At 41.4% G+C, this 16,412-nt stretch overlaps 1 protein-coding gene across 4 annotated transcripts in view; it reads right to left on the bottom strand.

The window, feature by feature from the left end:
• Nucleotides 1-15,604, bottom strand: part of zswim8 (zinc finger, SWIM-type containing 8) — a 33,121-nt gene extending 17,517 nt beyond the window's left edge. For all 4 annotated transcript variants that reach the window (XM_072678322.1, XM_072678324.1, XM_072678325.1 and 1 more), the window contains exons 1-4: nucleotides 13,571-15,604; nucleotides 8,405-8,558; nucleotides 6,787-6,881; nucleotides 3,171-3,343 (exon numbers count right to left, since the gene is read on the bottom strand). In XM_072678322.1, coding sequence (XP_072534423.1) covers nucleotides 3,171-3,343; nucleotides 6,787-6,881; nucleotides 8,405-8,558; nucleotides 13,571-13,748 — 600 coding nt within the window. In that variant the 5' untranslated portion in view covers nucleotides 13,749-15,604. The remainder of the gene's footprint in view (nucleotides 1-3,170; nucleotides 3,344-6,786; nucleotides 6,882-8,404; nucleotides 8,559-13,570) is intronic.
• Nucleotides 15,605-16,412: the final 808 nt, after the last annotated feature.

The following is a 16,412-nucleotide window of genomic DNA, read 5'->3' as shown; positions in this document are numbered from 1 at the left end:
CTCACAGTAAGGTCATTAGAGACGATACAGAATGTTCTGCAGAGGCCGTGCCATAAGCCACTAATGTAGAATGCGTCCGATAGCTCTTTAAGAAAGTGTGTGCATGTATGTAATTGGGTGGAAGTCTGAAGCTTGTTTAATGTTTGGAGTGGATTTTGCACCTGAAGAAGGGGGGGGGGGGGGGGGGGGGCGGCACCAAAACGCAACATAGAAAACTACTTGGGTCCAGAAAAAGTAGTGCTAGACCTAGCACATTTTAAAGTTCATTATATAGAGAGCTATTTTAATAAGTTCCACAATCAACTTTGCTGACCCTTACTGGAAGTGGTAAATCTATCTTTATGAACTGCAGCTCATTTTAGGTACAAAACAAGCACTTAAATATTAGGAAAATATACATTTACACAACTTTGTATACCATCCATGCATGCTCTTAACCAACACAGGCTGTGGGCAGCACACATGTAAGCAGAATGCATGATAAGTCATACTAAAGACAAACCACAAGGTGTGAAAAACACCCAGAGCCCACGCTACCGATATGAGGTATAGTTTTATTATAATAAACTTGTAATTTCATTATAGAATTGTGAATTATGTGTTCTGTACAAGCTTTATCAGTGCAGGTGCCGCAGGACAAAAGCTCATATAGAAGTGACGTGAACCTCCAGGTCGGTGAGTTCACAGATGGATTCACTGCTTATTCACCAGATTTTATGCAACACTGCTTATTAAAGGTCAATGTTGGGGCCGATTTAAAATTTTGAAGAGATTGCAGAGGCCTGCATGTCTCTCAAAAGGCACACTGTACCAATAGAAAGCTCATGCAGACACTAAGTGAGTAGCCATGACACAAAGCTGTGGAGCACTAGGACAGGTATTTCTGCACTGCCAAAAATAATCAGGTTAATCAGTGAACACCTTCTGAACTTCACTCGCTCTCCATTGTCATCTCTCCATTTTTTACATAATCTGAATCTGGCACTAGACAACTTCCATTAAAGCGAGAAGGTTTATTTCTCCTTTACTTGGAGGTTTTAATCCAACGCTGATATGCTGACACTGTATCTGAGAAGCCTAAAGGTAAATGAGCTGAGAATATAAACATCTAAATTTTGCAAGAAAGGATGTCAAAAGGATCCTTCCTGCCCTCTCCCCAGCATACATGCACACGATGATGCACACAGCTGGAGGAATGCTCCATGTAAGTCATTCACAGTGAGTAATTCGGGGACTCCGCTACTATACGGACAAGCATCTGAACAATGTTGTGCATTCACTGTTAACAAAGCGTGCAAAAGTGAGAAAGTTTATTCAAAATGAGCTCATTACAATTTCTCCACGCTGAAGCATGCAGTAGAGAGGGAGCCCACCCACAAACATGCAAATGCTAGAAGCCACCCACGACCTGGGCAGCTGGGTCTATCTGGCCGAACAGGGCCCTCCTACAGGGGGATATCAGGACAGAGCAGATCCCTGCCTCCACCCTCTGTGCTCCACAGGGAGCCTTCAGACTTAATCAAAAGCCTCTCAGCACTCTCACACCCACACCAACTGCACACAGATAGAGATACATCCAAGTCATAGGCTAGTTGTAATGTACAATGATGTTTTTTTTTTTTTTTTTTTGCCCTTCCTCCCCCCACGCCTGCTTATTAACCTACAGAGCTAGCCTGCGACGAACAGCTGCAATCCACTCAGAATCATGGTGTCCTGTCTATGTTGAACTGTGCAGATAACAGAACTAGTAGTTTTTTGATAAACACTGAACAATCAAACAATCTGTTATTGCAAATAATCAGAAATCGTTGATTTGTGTTGTAAAGCCTACTTGTAGCTCTGAAGCATAAAGTCACCCAGCAGCATTTTACACACCACACACTGTTGTGACCCAGAAAGCACATGGTTTTGTGGGCTGATGCTGTTTTATCTTGTTCAGCATCTGTTTCAGTAGCCTGTTTGTACTGAATGCCAGCGAGCTTTAATCTGAGGGGCTATATTGGTCAGTTGTACTGGTGGTCCAGTGCAAGACTAGGTTTTAGTGAGCATTAATCTGAGGGGCCATATTGGTCAGAAGTGCTGGGGGTGCAGTGAGGAGCCGATTATTTAACTCAGGGCTTTAATCAGAGCTGCTGTAGTCAGTCAGTAGTGCTGATGAGGCAGTAAGGAACTGCTCATGTGACAGTGGGCTTTAATCTGAGGGGCTATATTGGTCAGTAGTGCTGGTGGAGCAGTGAAGAGTCGATTATTTATCTGAGGACTTTAATATGAGGGCTGCAATGATCAGTCGCAGCGATGGCGCAATGGGGAGCCAAGCATTGTGTTGTGATGAACACACCTTGTACTGTCAGTTTTCTTTGCACTTGTTTGTTGAGCATGATTTGGAAGATTTACAAGGAGTCTTAAGGAGGTAAACCACGATAAATGTTGGCTTCATGCCACAGAATTTTTTTTATTTCTAAAATTAAGTAATTATGTATATATGAGATCCTGAGGTTTTTTTTTTTACTTTGATTAAACCATACAGAAACATGAAAGCATTAACAAATCTGACTGAACAACGCAGGCTTAAATCCTGCCTTTAGTGCCTACCTTTGGCACTAATAATTAGGTCTTGCATCATGTACAAGCACAAGTGAAAGGGGCTTCTTATTTCATGGTCATCAGCTTTCCTCCTTAGCTAATTAGTACACATTCTAAGTTTCTGTTAATGCAGTCAGGAAAATTGGGTCAATGTGCCAAACAGCATCAAAGCTCACCAAAATTATTTGGGCTGTATTATAATACAGGCTATAAACCTCTAGTTGATTATCAAATGAATTATATTCATACGATGCACTTCATTCATAGCTAAATGATCAAGCTACCCAGAACAGAGTTAATGAGCTCCCAGTAGCCATATGTTTAAGATTATGAGGCATTTCTTAATGAGCTTGCATATGTTTGGGTATGATACAGGAAACATATAAAGATAAAACCTATTTATTAGACCAGATGACAACAGCATCTAGTAGAGTTTGACCACACCCCAGTTTTTCCCCCAATAAACATAAACTTTAATAAGACTTTCCAATCACAAATCAGACAGGATCCAGGAAACAAACTTGTCATGAACTGCTCTCATGACTCAGTGTCTGTCTGTAAACATGCCTGGAGGAGAAGTCACTCACATTGTGAATCCTGAAGAGGCATAGCGCCACCACATGAGCACACCATTTGGCCCCAGCTCCGCACGTGCAGCTGCAGGAAGTGATCCGGCAGCGGTCAAACATGACCGCCACGTTGTAGGCACCCTTTGATTGGCCAGCCTGGGGCGAGACAACAGTGGCACTGAGGTGGAAACCTATAAAAGAATAAAAGCAAGAGTATAGTGAGAAAACCTTCTGTACTGTTGTATACATACTGTTGTATGGGAACTATGCATGTTGTATCACCAGGAATGCTTTTCATTATGCCAGCCTGATGCGAAGACTGAATGACTGGACTGAATTCTGCTACAAACATGCCCTAAAGTGGACAGCAACTACAGTGTTTAATGGGGTGATCTTAAAACTTGAAGTGTCATTTCTTCCCTGTCCTATCAGTGCAGAGATCTTAGTTTTTTCATACTTCGCAACATTTTAGAATTTACTGTCTTCTTTGCCTTGGGACACAATCGCAATTGTTTGGGACAGTGTCCATCTCTTGACTTTGTTGTAATTCTAAAACTAAAAGTAGTCATCACACTGTTCAGAGACCATACAGGAAATGAAATGTTATTTTTATGTGGAGAGAGAGAGCGAGCGTGTGAGAGACACAGAGAGCATGCGCCAGAGAAAGAGAGAGAGATGTGTGTGAGTGAGTATGTAAGGAAGCAAGAGAGTGGGGGTTGGCCAGAAGCTTTTACCACTGGCGAACAGCCAGCCCTCCTCTGGCCAGCTCAGAGAGAGAGGGGGGTAGTGGGTGGCTTCAGCTCAAAGCTGCTGTTCCTGATTCAACAGGCCTCCTTCACAGGGCCAACTCTATTCCATTCCCCCTCACACTCCCTCTCTTGGACTCTACCTGTTTGCCAAAAGCCCCTTTTCTTCCTGACCCACTTCCTCCTTTCAGTAGCCACCGGCAGGGCAAGAGGGCTCCAAAATGTCACATCCAATTCTGGTAAAAACCGCTTAACCTAATTTTGCACCAATATGGCCTCTTCCCCCACTCAGACAATAAGAATGAGAGGGCATGGCTTACAGCTGGCAACAACAGTCGATCCTATTTTAAAATATTAACTGTGGTTTCAGTGTCTGTTTCACATAACAGAGTGCTGCAGTTTGTTATGAATGTCATATAGCAGATGTGAACTGAACTGAAAAGGCAGACTAGTTTGCTCTGGTTCACCATGCTCTCCTTTGGCATAATTAGTGCTACAGTCAGATATGCTTTGAGCTATTGAGATGCTGCGAGTGCAGCTTATTCTTCTTCGGACAGCTCCCAGGTGGGACTGCAGCAACGCTTGGTTAATGAGCTAATAACAGAGATTTTAATAGCACCCAAGAGATTTGGGAACCAGTCAGTACGTCGATCGTTAATTTTAAAGCATTACCTTTTCATAGCCCAGTTTTGTTTTTCTCTCAATTGCCCCACACTACCATGTACATAAACATTTATAAGGTTAATGCCTCCTCAAAGGTGATCTGATGCTAATTCAAGTCATTAATAATAGCAGTATTTATCAAGCACTACTTTAAACTCTGCTTCAAACAATCAAGGTCATTGAAGGAAATAGAAAAAGGCAATGAAGGTGAAGGGTTTAGAACTCCATGAGATGTGGATTTCACCTGTCCTACAATGTCTACAAGAAACTAACTTAACCCAACTTTAGTTACCCTACTCCTTACGTGAAACACAGCCTGATTAAATGGCATTTCAGGGGAAAAGGTCAGAAGAAAGAAGCTGTGCAAGCCTGCAAGACGGCAACAAGTTACAAACGGATTTCTACAGACATAGGGCTCTATTGGTTTGCAGGCCAGCAGACAGTTAGAAATGGAAAAATATCAGGACTGCTGCTACTCTAGCTAAGACTGAATGACCTAAACAGATCAGTGCAAAGGCATGCAGTGAAATCTTTAAACAAGTAATAAAAAACCCTACAGTGACAGGTAAAGATTTGCAAGCATCTTCAGCACTTGGTATCATCTGTTTAAGAGTTTTTATTTCTGTGAAAGTTTTTTTTGTTGCTCATTTCAGATCTGCTAATGGTCAACTGAATGTTCTACAGTACTACAGTTATGATGTACTCAGGAGAGACAAGTCTAAGCAAAAGCATACATGTAGACAATCACTTTGAAGAAAACAAAATACTATAATCTAACACCAAAACCTCATCTCAAATTTGAAGTATGTTGGAGTGTAATCATATGCTGCAATATTGTGGAAGGGGGGGGGGGCTTCTTTACTACAAGCCACCCATGATGACTTGAGGGACCAATGAATTTCAAGTTGAAGCAGGAATTTCAACAGCTTAATGTCAGTACATCTGCCTGTGATCTAAAACTGAAAAGCCATTTTAGAGGCAGGGTCTTGCAAAAGGACAAATGATCCCAAACACAGGAATAAATCTAACAGAGTGGCTTAAAAAGAAGACGATTCTGCAAGGCCAAGCCCCAACATCAACTAATTTATTAAAAAATAAATCAGCAGACTGCATAGTTTAGTTTCATATCAGCAAGGCAGATTTCACATACTAAATTGTTTTGTTGTTTAAATAATTTGCTCAATAAATACTTCAAGGATCACAATGGAAGCAAGTGAGAGATTGTGTTATCTTTGACAAACAAGCAGGAACATCATGTCCTTACAATCAAACTAAAAGATATGGCCACCTCTGAATATTCTTTAAGCGTTACAACCAATCATTCATTCATGCAAACAAAAATAAAAAAACAGAAGAAACATCCAAGGGAACTGAGAGCATTTTGAGGTTGAATGAAACTGAAAAAAAAAAGTTTTATCCTAGAATGCAAAGTCAGAATTATTTGTGACAAGGTAAACACCACCATCTAAGAAAAGCTAGTAATGTTCAGTGGACCAGTTTGTCTTTGTATGTCTCTGAAATATCACACTGTTATGATATAGTTTTATGTGCAAAAGAAAGAGAGCGACAAAGAGATAAAGAGAGATTGTGAGTGACAGAAAAAAAGGATGGGTCAGCTTTGGGCCAGCGCTGTTCCTTACCAATGCCAGCTGCATGAGGATGAGTCTGTGCTGCTGTTGCTGCTGTGCAGCCCACCACCTCCAACAATAACACTCATTCACAGGGGCAATGTTCAAACCCACCACACTCACATTTAGCCCTGCCAGAGACACTGGGACTCAAATAACTCCACTGTTCAGACGAGCACTGATTTTCAGCAGTGACATAAGGAAACCAGAGAAGCTCTCCAGCCGTGTGCTGAGCACTGGGCGGAACAGGCCAAGTAAATGATGGGTTTGGCAGGGCCCACACATAATGTAGTACCAAAGGGCAGTGCTTTAGAAAGGTGAAAAGAAGCAAGAAGATGGAACTGGGTTAGCACCAACGACCAAGGTGATCAATGTAACTATACTAATGTTAAATGCTTCCCACCTCTTTCTGGGCAAGGGAGGTTAACCGTAAATCTTGTACACTACGCAATACTGATACTGCAATGAGTGTACTGGATGCTGAGAAAATAGACAAAACAGCTCATCTGAAAAAGGGCTAGTTCCCTTCATGTTCAAGTTGCTAATGATGAAATGTCTATGTGGGTTGCGCAGCATGGAATGTATGAAATTTCTCACCTATCTGCAGGGGATCTTTCACAGCCCTCACCCGATAGAGCTGCTCGCCACGCTGGAACTCATCAGGACTCCCATTGGCCAAGCAGGAGTACAACCTACAGAGAGCATGGGTAAAAAAAAGGAGAGAAAAGGAGAATGTGACGGGCTGGGAAAGAAAAATGAGACAAACAATCCAACATACACCTGGGGCCTTCAAGATGATTCATCATACCTCAAGCTTACTTTGGCGCAATTAAGGCTGACTCAAATTCAATATTAGTCTTGCATTAGTATTCACTAGAAAAGGAGTAACTCTAAATTAGGGCTGTCTTGATAATTTTGATACAGATACAAGATGGAGGGTCGCAATACTTCATACTAAATTATGCTTTGGCAGCAAAAAAATAACACACTAATCATTGTCTATACACAAACAGCCTGTTTCCTGTAATCTGATTTTTTTTTTTTACCTGATGCATATTTGTTAAACTTGTTGATGTAAAATCCATCACTTATATACATTTAGGTCCATAACTCAGGTTTTTATTTGAACAGTGACAGTTTTAATAACCTGTGTAAGCCTCTGTACACCAACACTATCCTATCAGTTTCAAAGTACTTTACTGAATCTGAGCAGAATGCACACCTTTTGCATACAAAATTCACGTTGCTGCTTCTATCAACAGTCACATTAATCAATAAATACCAGTTACCCAGTTCCATTGGCAGTCATGAATAACATAACATTTCCTCCACTATGTTTAACCGATGATGTGGTATTTAAGGTCATAAGCCCTTGCATTCCAGATCCATATATATTAATACTATATATATTATTCCTGTTACAAGATCATATTTGATTCATCTGTCTAAAGAATCTTGTTTCATAAGTAAGGAGGCTCTTGTTTTCTATCAGTCTAATCTGATCTTTCTGTTTTTTCAGAGCTACCAGCAGTTTGCATCTTGAAATACACCCTTTGTATGTAAATTCAGTAAATCCATGAAGGTGTCTCCTTGAGACTTCCTTGAGAGTGTTCTTGACTAGCTGTTGTGAAAGGGGTTTTCTTTACCCAATGAATGTACAAAATTGTTGATTTCGCCACTTTTAAAGTTGATGCCTCTCTGATAGATCTGCTTTGATTCGGCTAAATAATGGTCTCCTCCACTTGCACCAACACCTCTTTGAAAGTTCCCATGCACAGCTACCACATGTAAATTCAACACCTGAAATCAACTCCCCATCTTATCTGCTTAATTTGTCATGAAACAATGAGGAAATAGACCACTACTGGCCATGAAACTGATTATTATGCAACTGATCAATTACTTTTGAGCCTATGGAAATAAAGGGACCATGTAAAAATGACTATAACTATATTGTTAAACCCCTTGAAGTACAGCTGAATAACTACTCTTCAATCATATCTGAACTGTTTCATCTTGAATCCATGGTGGTGGTGTACAGAGACAGAATTCTAAATATCACTGTTGGAGGATATCACTGTTAATCACTTTTGAAGCAGACAATTCATAAATAAATGATCGCTTTTTTTGTTGGCTAAATTGCAGTTAAGTAAGCACCGAATACTTTAAGCAACACTACTCTAAATACCAGATTATGAGTGCCATTCAGACTCACCTGATGTCTTCCTCATTCTCAGGAAAGCTCCAGTAAGCAATGCGAAGTTGAAGCTGCTCAGGGACGGGAGGGTAGACTTTCTCCACCACCTCAAATGGGATATGGAATGCCACTTGCTTAGCTGACAGCTCCACCAGTGGGATGACCTGTCCATCTGAGAGAAGAGTTGGAATTTGAGAAGCGCTTCTCACCTGCCATTTTAGCTGAAGCTACGATTAAACTTATCTCATAACAATAATGAGGCACTAAAAATAACTTATGGAATCATTTCTTGTTAGACAGTTCAGTAGAACAGGCATGCAGTGTTCACCACCTTTCTCACCATCTCGGTTTATGGCAAGTAACCCCCACCCCCCCGCCCCCAAACACTACTCACCACCATCTGAAGAGTATTTTCACCATAGCAACAAAAAAGACTGACAGCTGAAATAAATGATCAAAAACCTTTTTAGGGAGCCGAAACCACACTGGCTCAGAAACAAAAATAAAACTGCTCTCGCTTCAACAATACACTTCCAAGCCACACTATGCATCACAGCTGACCATATTTGGCATCGAGCAAGCTGTCTAAACAATGCAGTCACAAATGATGGCTGCAGTTCAGACAAACCATTTCAGATGAAGGGTGGAGAGTAGGATAATGCCAGAGTACAATACATTCAGTTCTTAGAATTGAGGTTTAGGACCTCGAGCAACCTATTCTGTCCCAAAGCCAGGCTGAACATACACAGAGAGGTTTATAAAGAGAGTAGGAGCAGAATAGCTGCCAATAAGTCCCAGCATAATACATCCGGAAGGGTTATGGCTTCCTGATGGGGTCCTGTACTCAAATGTCCCCTTGCTTAAAACACTGAGTTCAAACTCCACTGAAAGGAACTGCTTAATGTAAAAGAAACGTAACTTTTAAAAGCTGGACAGGTACGCATTGGCATGCAACATATTTAGAAGTAAATTCAACAGCCAGTTGCAAAGTTGCATATTGCCTATGGTAACAAGGCATGTAGAAAGTGAGAAATATGAACATTAATCTACAGATGAAAGGAATTATATTAATTTGATAATTTAATTAAATTTTAATTGATGTTGTGCTCTTCAATAATCATTATATTTGCCCTTTTTACTAAAATACTGTACATTTTATCTTTATAACTGTGTTTAATAAAAAAGATAATTATGTTTAAGTGCCCACACTTCAAGGCTTCAGAGATGAAACATAAGTTGAACAACTGCATAACTGTAAATGTGTTATGCATTTAATAAAGGCATTAACTAAATCTTGGCACCAACATTCACATAGTGAGTCTTCTCCACACCTGAGAATTTCAATACACAATCTGACAATCTCACAATCTTTCCTAAATAATGGTGTAATCACTCAACCTCCTCTGTAGCTCAAGTGGTAAGACAAATGTAATTGAAATAACATGTAAAGGGGTGAAGTCTGACAACTTTATGTGGTAAAGTACTTGGATATGCTGCTTGGAGTAACACTCACTAACATCTGGGGTTTGTTATGACAGGAAACAACCTTGAGGCAAAAGCACTGAAATCCACTGCTTTATAGCTTGACCTTAAAAAAAATAGTAAAAGGCAATACACAAAACACATAAAACATTGCCACGTCATAGAGACTTCTAATGGGTCATTTGGACACGAGAACTGCTCATCTGCATTAGATTTCTCCAACTGCTCAGTCTTAGAGAACAGTCAGAATTGAAAGAACCATGCACTTCATGTCAGACCTTCATGCTTCCACATGGTGTTAGTTTATGAACAATATGGGATACCCACTGAATGATTGGTCATGACACAGCGTAATGAAATGACCAAAATACTCTTTGATGTTCTCCTTTTAGATGCCCAACATTTTCTGCTCTGCCAAAAAGACTTGACTGCAGATGGTATAAACTTTGTAGTGTGAGCGGTCCTGATAGACAATAAGCAAAATCACAGGGAAACACCATGTCAAACAGAAAGAGTAGCTGCTGTCAAGGCCAAGAAACACAGAACTAGCTAGCATAAGAAGGTCTGTGTTTCCAGCAACAATGGCTGAACAAAGAACTTAGACCCAAACAATATAGAGCTAGTGGTTAAAAGTCAGCACTGAAGTCAAACAGATTTATAGTTCTAGTCAAAGTCCCCAGTAATAAATCACATTATATTTTTATATATATATATATATATATATATATATATATATATATATATATATATACACACACACATACATATATACATACACACACACACACACACACACATATATATATATATATATATAAAATCTATTTAAACCAATATATTGCAACTATAATGAAATTTACAAATATTGCAAGGCTGACAGTTTCCATCTGTTCTTTCGCGAGATCCTATTACGATGACAGATGAAAATTAATATCAAATTAACAGACACCAACAAACCTACTAAGAACACTGGAAACCTCTGTCAACCGAGAGAATTATACAGTGCCATGAAAAGAAGGGCAATCACATTTCCACTGTAAATAATAATATAATACTTTATGATTTCTGAGTTCAAGAAACTGTAAACTGGCAATTTAGAGACAATTCCATCTCAATTCTTAATTCAATTATTAATAAAAATGTTTAGAGTCTGACCATTTGACCATATCCACGTATACTTATCAGTATCTAACTTCTATAGCTCGTAAAATCAGTGTTCATCACAAAATGTTTATATCCATCAGGCCCTAACAATAGAAAAACATATTGCAATACACTGTGAAAGCATTCAAAAGTTTAGGCAAAAAAATGCAAAGGAAACACTGCAGTGTGAAACCGTGAGCAGAAAACAGTCACCAAATTCATCCATAATCTGGAAGAAATTCCCTTTGTGTGCAAAACCAAGCAGCTGCAACCTGGTAGAGCAGTGTGGATCCTAGATACAGTGACTGATTAATATGCAGGTCGTAGATGTATCGTTTTCCTGCAACCCTAGCCACTGCTGCACCTAAATCCTCCAGCCCTAAAGGGAAGGTGCCTCTAGGCCAAGAAGATGGCCTTCCTCTCTTGCTAGCTAACTCTGGAGACCATATGTAGGGGTCGGGACAATAAGGAGCCATGCCAAAGGCTTCACTCTGTAGTTCAGAATGGGTTAGTTGTTTCTAGAGAACACCACAACTATCTCTCCAGTTAAAGACTCTAGGGCAAAAAAGTCTTAACAGGCATCACCCACAGATATACACCAAGTGCAAATCTATTCCATATGTACAAATGTTTGTGGACACCCCTTCTAATGAATGCATTCAGCTACTTTAAGTTGTGCCCTTTGCTAAATACAGATGTGCAAATACCCATAGAAATGTATTGGCAAGGCAATAGGAGTCCCTGGAGCAGATAAACATGAACATACTGTAAGCCTGCCCAATGCCAGGCGTGGGCAAGAGGGGTATGAAGCTAATTGTGGGAAAAAGATGTCCCATCCAATACTTTTGGATAGAGTTGAGATGGTCTGACCTGACTATTTTTTTATCTTGATTTTGGTAGACACAGTGAATGAGCAGGTGCCTCAATACTACTAATATGAATAATATTACTTACACTTTGTTGCTGTTAGTGCTTTGTATTTTAACATGTATCTAAAATGTAACACTTATTTTTTGACTGTCTATCCATTTACAGTATGTACAATTAATACACCATAATATGCATCATCAGATCAAGAGCTTGTATGTATACCTTTTTTCATCTTTTTAGTCCCAGAAAATTTTCCTCCTACACCTTTGTTCCTGTGTCACTCCAAAACTCCCGTTAGTCAAAGGGCCTTTTAATGAAACAAAACTTCACACCGTGTGAACTGATATAAAAAAAAAGTGTCTATGGCCTTGTGAGACACCACAATTACCAGAAAAGAGAGACAATGGGAGAGTCAGCCAGCATGCATAGGTGTTAGTGAATGAGTGTATACTCGGTTCCACCAAGCCATGTGGCATAATCATAGCCAGTCATAGGCTGACTAAGCCAGGGTGACCCACTGAGTAGCCTGGTAGACAGCTGTGCCTTTGTCTCTTATTATACAGGTCTGATGCCCTACCACTCACAAACATACTGACTGTAATTCGACAGACAGAGATGGTCAGCACCCCAAGATCCTAAATAAACCCTGCTGAGTGACAATGTTCTCCCAATTCCTCCAGCAAGAGAAGGAAAGGAGCTTTGGTCATGTGAAATACCTCCGGGCCTACTTCCAGGACATATCCAACTAAAAACGAGAGGATTTCGGTGTCTGGAGAGTGAGCTGTACAAGATCAGCAGCATTATGCAGAATCATTAAACAGAGGGGGGGGGTAGTGCTTAACCACAATACCCTGCTCTGAGGCAGTGACCTGCACAAGACAAAGCTCTTTTTACAGCCTCTGCTCTACTACACCCAACCCCCACCACTCCTTCAATCCAAACACCACAGGGCCTGTGCCTAGAAAAAGCCCCTCACTGACTCACCCAATAAACACTACTCTAACACCTTTACTTGCAAAACACCAGTAATGCAGAATTTTACTTTCACAACCTCAAAAGGAGGTCCTGTTTAATCCTTCTAGTGATGCACTTTTCCATATCAGGGCCTTGAGGAGCTTCTCAAACACCAGGAACTTTCAATAGTAATATGACTAAGCCAGACAGTCTTGAGATATAGAGATTGCCCTGCCTTTACAAGTGAGCTAAATGTCAGCTTGGGAAAAACAACAACTTGTTGAACTTCATGTGTGTGCTTCAAAGGAACTTTGCAAAACAAGTTATTCAAAATAGAATAGACAGTCTTTAGAAATAATAATAATAATAATAATTTTTAAAAAAATAGTAAATTAGTTAGTCAATGTGGATTTTTCTAAGGAAACTATATCCCAGAACACACCAGGATTTAAGGAGCTGTGCTAAACCTCTGGCACTCCTTGCATACCAGCTATAAGGGGTCATTGTGCTTATTACTACACCCTGCTCGAAGAACCACACTTCGTGTTTTTGACTCTTTGACTGGTGGTCAATAACTTTGAAGGAGTTGTGAGCCAGTGTTGTCCACTGCAGTTGACAATATATCCTTTGCTCTAAGGTCAGAGGTAAGGGCAGGGGCAGAGATCACATTACAATGACACAGAGCAGACAGGCTACACACTGTTTCATAACAGAAGGGAGAAGCGCTGTAGTTACCTTTAATCTTAACAGTGGGGGAATTCGGGCCAGCAGACTGCTTTCTCCATCCTCTCCAATTCTGACAGAGGCTTTCTGCCTCTGATATGAATGAGCAAAGGGAATCCTCTTCAAAACGGTCAGAGTCTTCAAAGGAGAACCTCTCTCCGTCTTCCCACTCGGCGAACATTAGTTCCATTACATTCGCTGGTTGCAATTAGAAAAAGCTGAGGACTTCAACAATGAGGGAATTAGGTGCTGCTTTGAGAGGACAGCTCACAGCTGACAGAGAGAGAGCAGGCAGGCTGCATGGGCCAAGCACCAGTTACAGCTGGAGGGGGGGGAGGAAGGAGGGGAGGAAGGAGGGGAGGTGAAGACAAACCAAAACACAGCAAGGAAACTCTCCCAAGTCCAGAAAGCCAAGCAAGTCTCTCTTTGTGTTTTGCTCTCAGGCAACAAATGTGGGCTATTTACGGTGACAACCTGCACTGGGCGTCAAAACACACTCCGGGTCACATCAGTCACATCTGATCTCAGGCAGGCAGCCTCCATGTACAGTTAATCCATGTTTTCGGAAGTTGTTCCCACTAGTTAGCTACGGCTTTAAAACTACACCTAATCCTAATCCACACATACAGCTGGAGAAAAGGAGACAAACATGTAGCCAATATGCACAATATGGCATCTAGTGAAAGTTGCCCTGAGCAGAACTGAGATTAGACTCACTTTGACTCAAAAGGAGCGAAATAAAATAACATTTCTCCAAGTTGATCCCAGGGCTCATTCCCTCAAGTTGCTTTGCGTGGGCCCTTCTTGCTGACTAGCACTGCCACCACGTTTGCACGGCAGATAAGGAGTGAGCCAGCTAAGCCCTTCCTCTCTCACAGGCTAACAAACTACTCCACTGGGGACGGTCAGCACACTGTCCTAGGCTCGTCCTGTTTCCAGTTAAACAGGTCGAAGAAACTACTTACTAAGAGACGACGAGCTCCCTGCAAACTCCAGGCTGAAAAAGTTAACTAGTGGTTTCCTGCATTGCGACCCCTTTCCCCTGCTTGTCCACTCAGCTGAGCCGCTTTCTCAAGCTTGTGTCCCACAATAGCGCTCCGTCCGGTTAGCCAACCGAGCTAACGCTAGCCTAGCTAGCCTCAAGCTAACGAGGAGGTGGAGGAGGAGGAGGAGGAGGGGGGAGGGAAAAACACAGGCCCTAACTGTAACAACGACCTGCGCTTACTGTAAACACGACCACTTTAAACAATTCACACACTTCTGCTCATTAAAATGACTCATATGAGGTTTTAAGGGTTGTCTATTCAGATGAAAAAACGGCCGGACAAAGACAGCTCGCTAGCGAACTAGCACTAGCAGCTAACCAAGCTAGCCACTAGCAAATAGTTTTGAGGCTGCTGCCGCTGCCGCCGCCGCTGCTGCTGCTGCTGGTGGCTAGTTTGCTAATCTGAATTGGCCACACAAGCACACAGAAACACTTAACACTGATATGCTCATTCGTCCTCAATAAGATCCACCAACACTCAACACGATTTTGACGCTGACAAAGCTTCGTTAAGAGGAACACTTGTTTCCCAAATCCAGCCTGAACACCCAAGTAAGTTATGCTAGCTAGCTAGCTCCTCAAAACAAACGCTGCCCCCTCTCCTGCTTCTTGTTTATTGAATGATCCTGTGATTGTCACTGAATACTTTTAACAAAGCTTCCTAAATTTAGCTCCTCGACTTCATCGACCATGCCATGCAGACTTGACATCTGTTCACCGGCACATATTGCTAGCTAGCTAGGTATTTTTGTTTGTACCCCTACAGATAGGCACCCTCTCATGTTTCTTTCCCCTACAACAGCGTGTCAGTGTCTTTCCCCCCGCGGTATCCCACCGGTTTCCTAGTCCCAATGTCCAGAGGTACGTCCTGTGCCCGAAACGTCTACTCGTAATCGCTCCGAATCCCAAAATGTCTTTTAAAAAGCCGACAATCTGAGCCGGGGTCCCCCAAATTCTTTCTCCTGTCCCCCCTCCTTTTCTCGCTCTCCGGTCTGGAAGATGGCTCTGCGCTCGAAAGCTCAGCCAGCCGTGCCCGCGTTCCAATTGTTCTACTTGTGTTCTAACTAGCGCGCTTAGCTGGTGCGTGGAACCCTATGCAGCTAGGCGCACTAGCTAGGCACCCTAGTTAGAACGCAAGAAGGGAATTGGAGGCTAGCCTACGTGTGTTGCCACCATCAGCTGATCTGTTGTTCCGCCACACATTGGGTGACGTTTGAAGCCACTTTGATGGTCAAAGAGAGTACAGAATGTATCATTCAACACCTGTTAGACCAGTGGCTTAGAAAATCTACATTTTGGGGGATTTGGGGGATTTTTTTTTTTAAATGTTTTGACTTTTTTTGTGAATGCTTAGTTATGCTATTGCTTTCGTCCATGTGTGTTTGTTAAACTTCTTGGGTGAAATTGTATAAAAAAATACAGAATAAAAACGTTATACATCATTCATCAACATGCTCTTATATAATTCTGGGTCCCATTGTCCTCATACACTGACAAACACTGGTAAGAAAACTGGGACAATATTTGTGAAAAAGCATAAGTGACTTCTTCTTAAAAATGGTTGGTGAAGGAGGCCTATCGGTCTTGGTTTCAGGCCATATCAGGTCAGCATTGTAGTTGACCAAAGAGGCCTTTCTCAGAACTGCAGAATTTAAGAGTGGTTTGATGTTGGGCAGAAGATGATCCAAGGTCCATGGTTGAGCACAGGGTTGGTCTTGGTCTTGGTTATGGACTATATAGTCATCATTGTGGTTTGCTGCTGCCTTTTAGAAAAATTTAATTGTAAAGTATTGCTATATGCTGAAATAT

This window comes from Salminus brasiliensis, chromosome 4 (assembly GCF_030463535.1).
Source record: "Salminus brasiliensis chromosome 4, fSalBra1.hap2, whole genome shotgun sequence".
In the NCBI taxonomy this organism is placed as follows: domain Eukaryota; kingdom Metazoa; phylum Chordata; class Actinopteri; order Characiformes; family Bryconidae; genus Salminus; species Salminus brasiliensis.
This window is presented reverse-complemented; position numbering and strand designations above follow the sequence as displayed.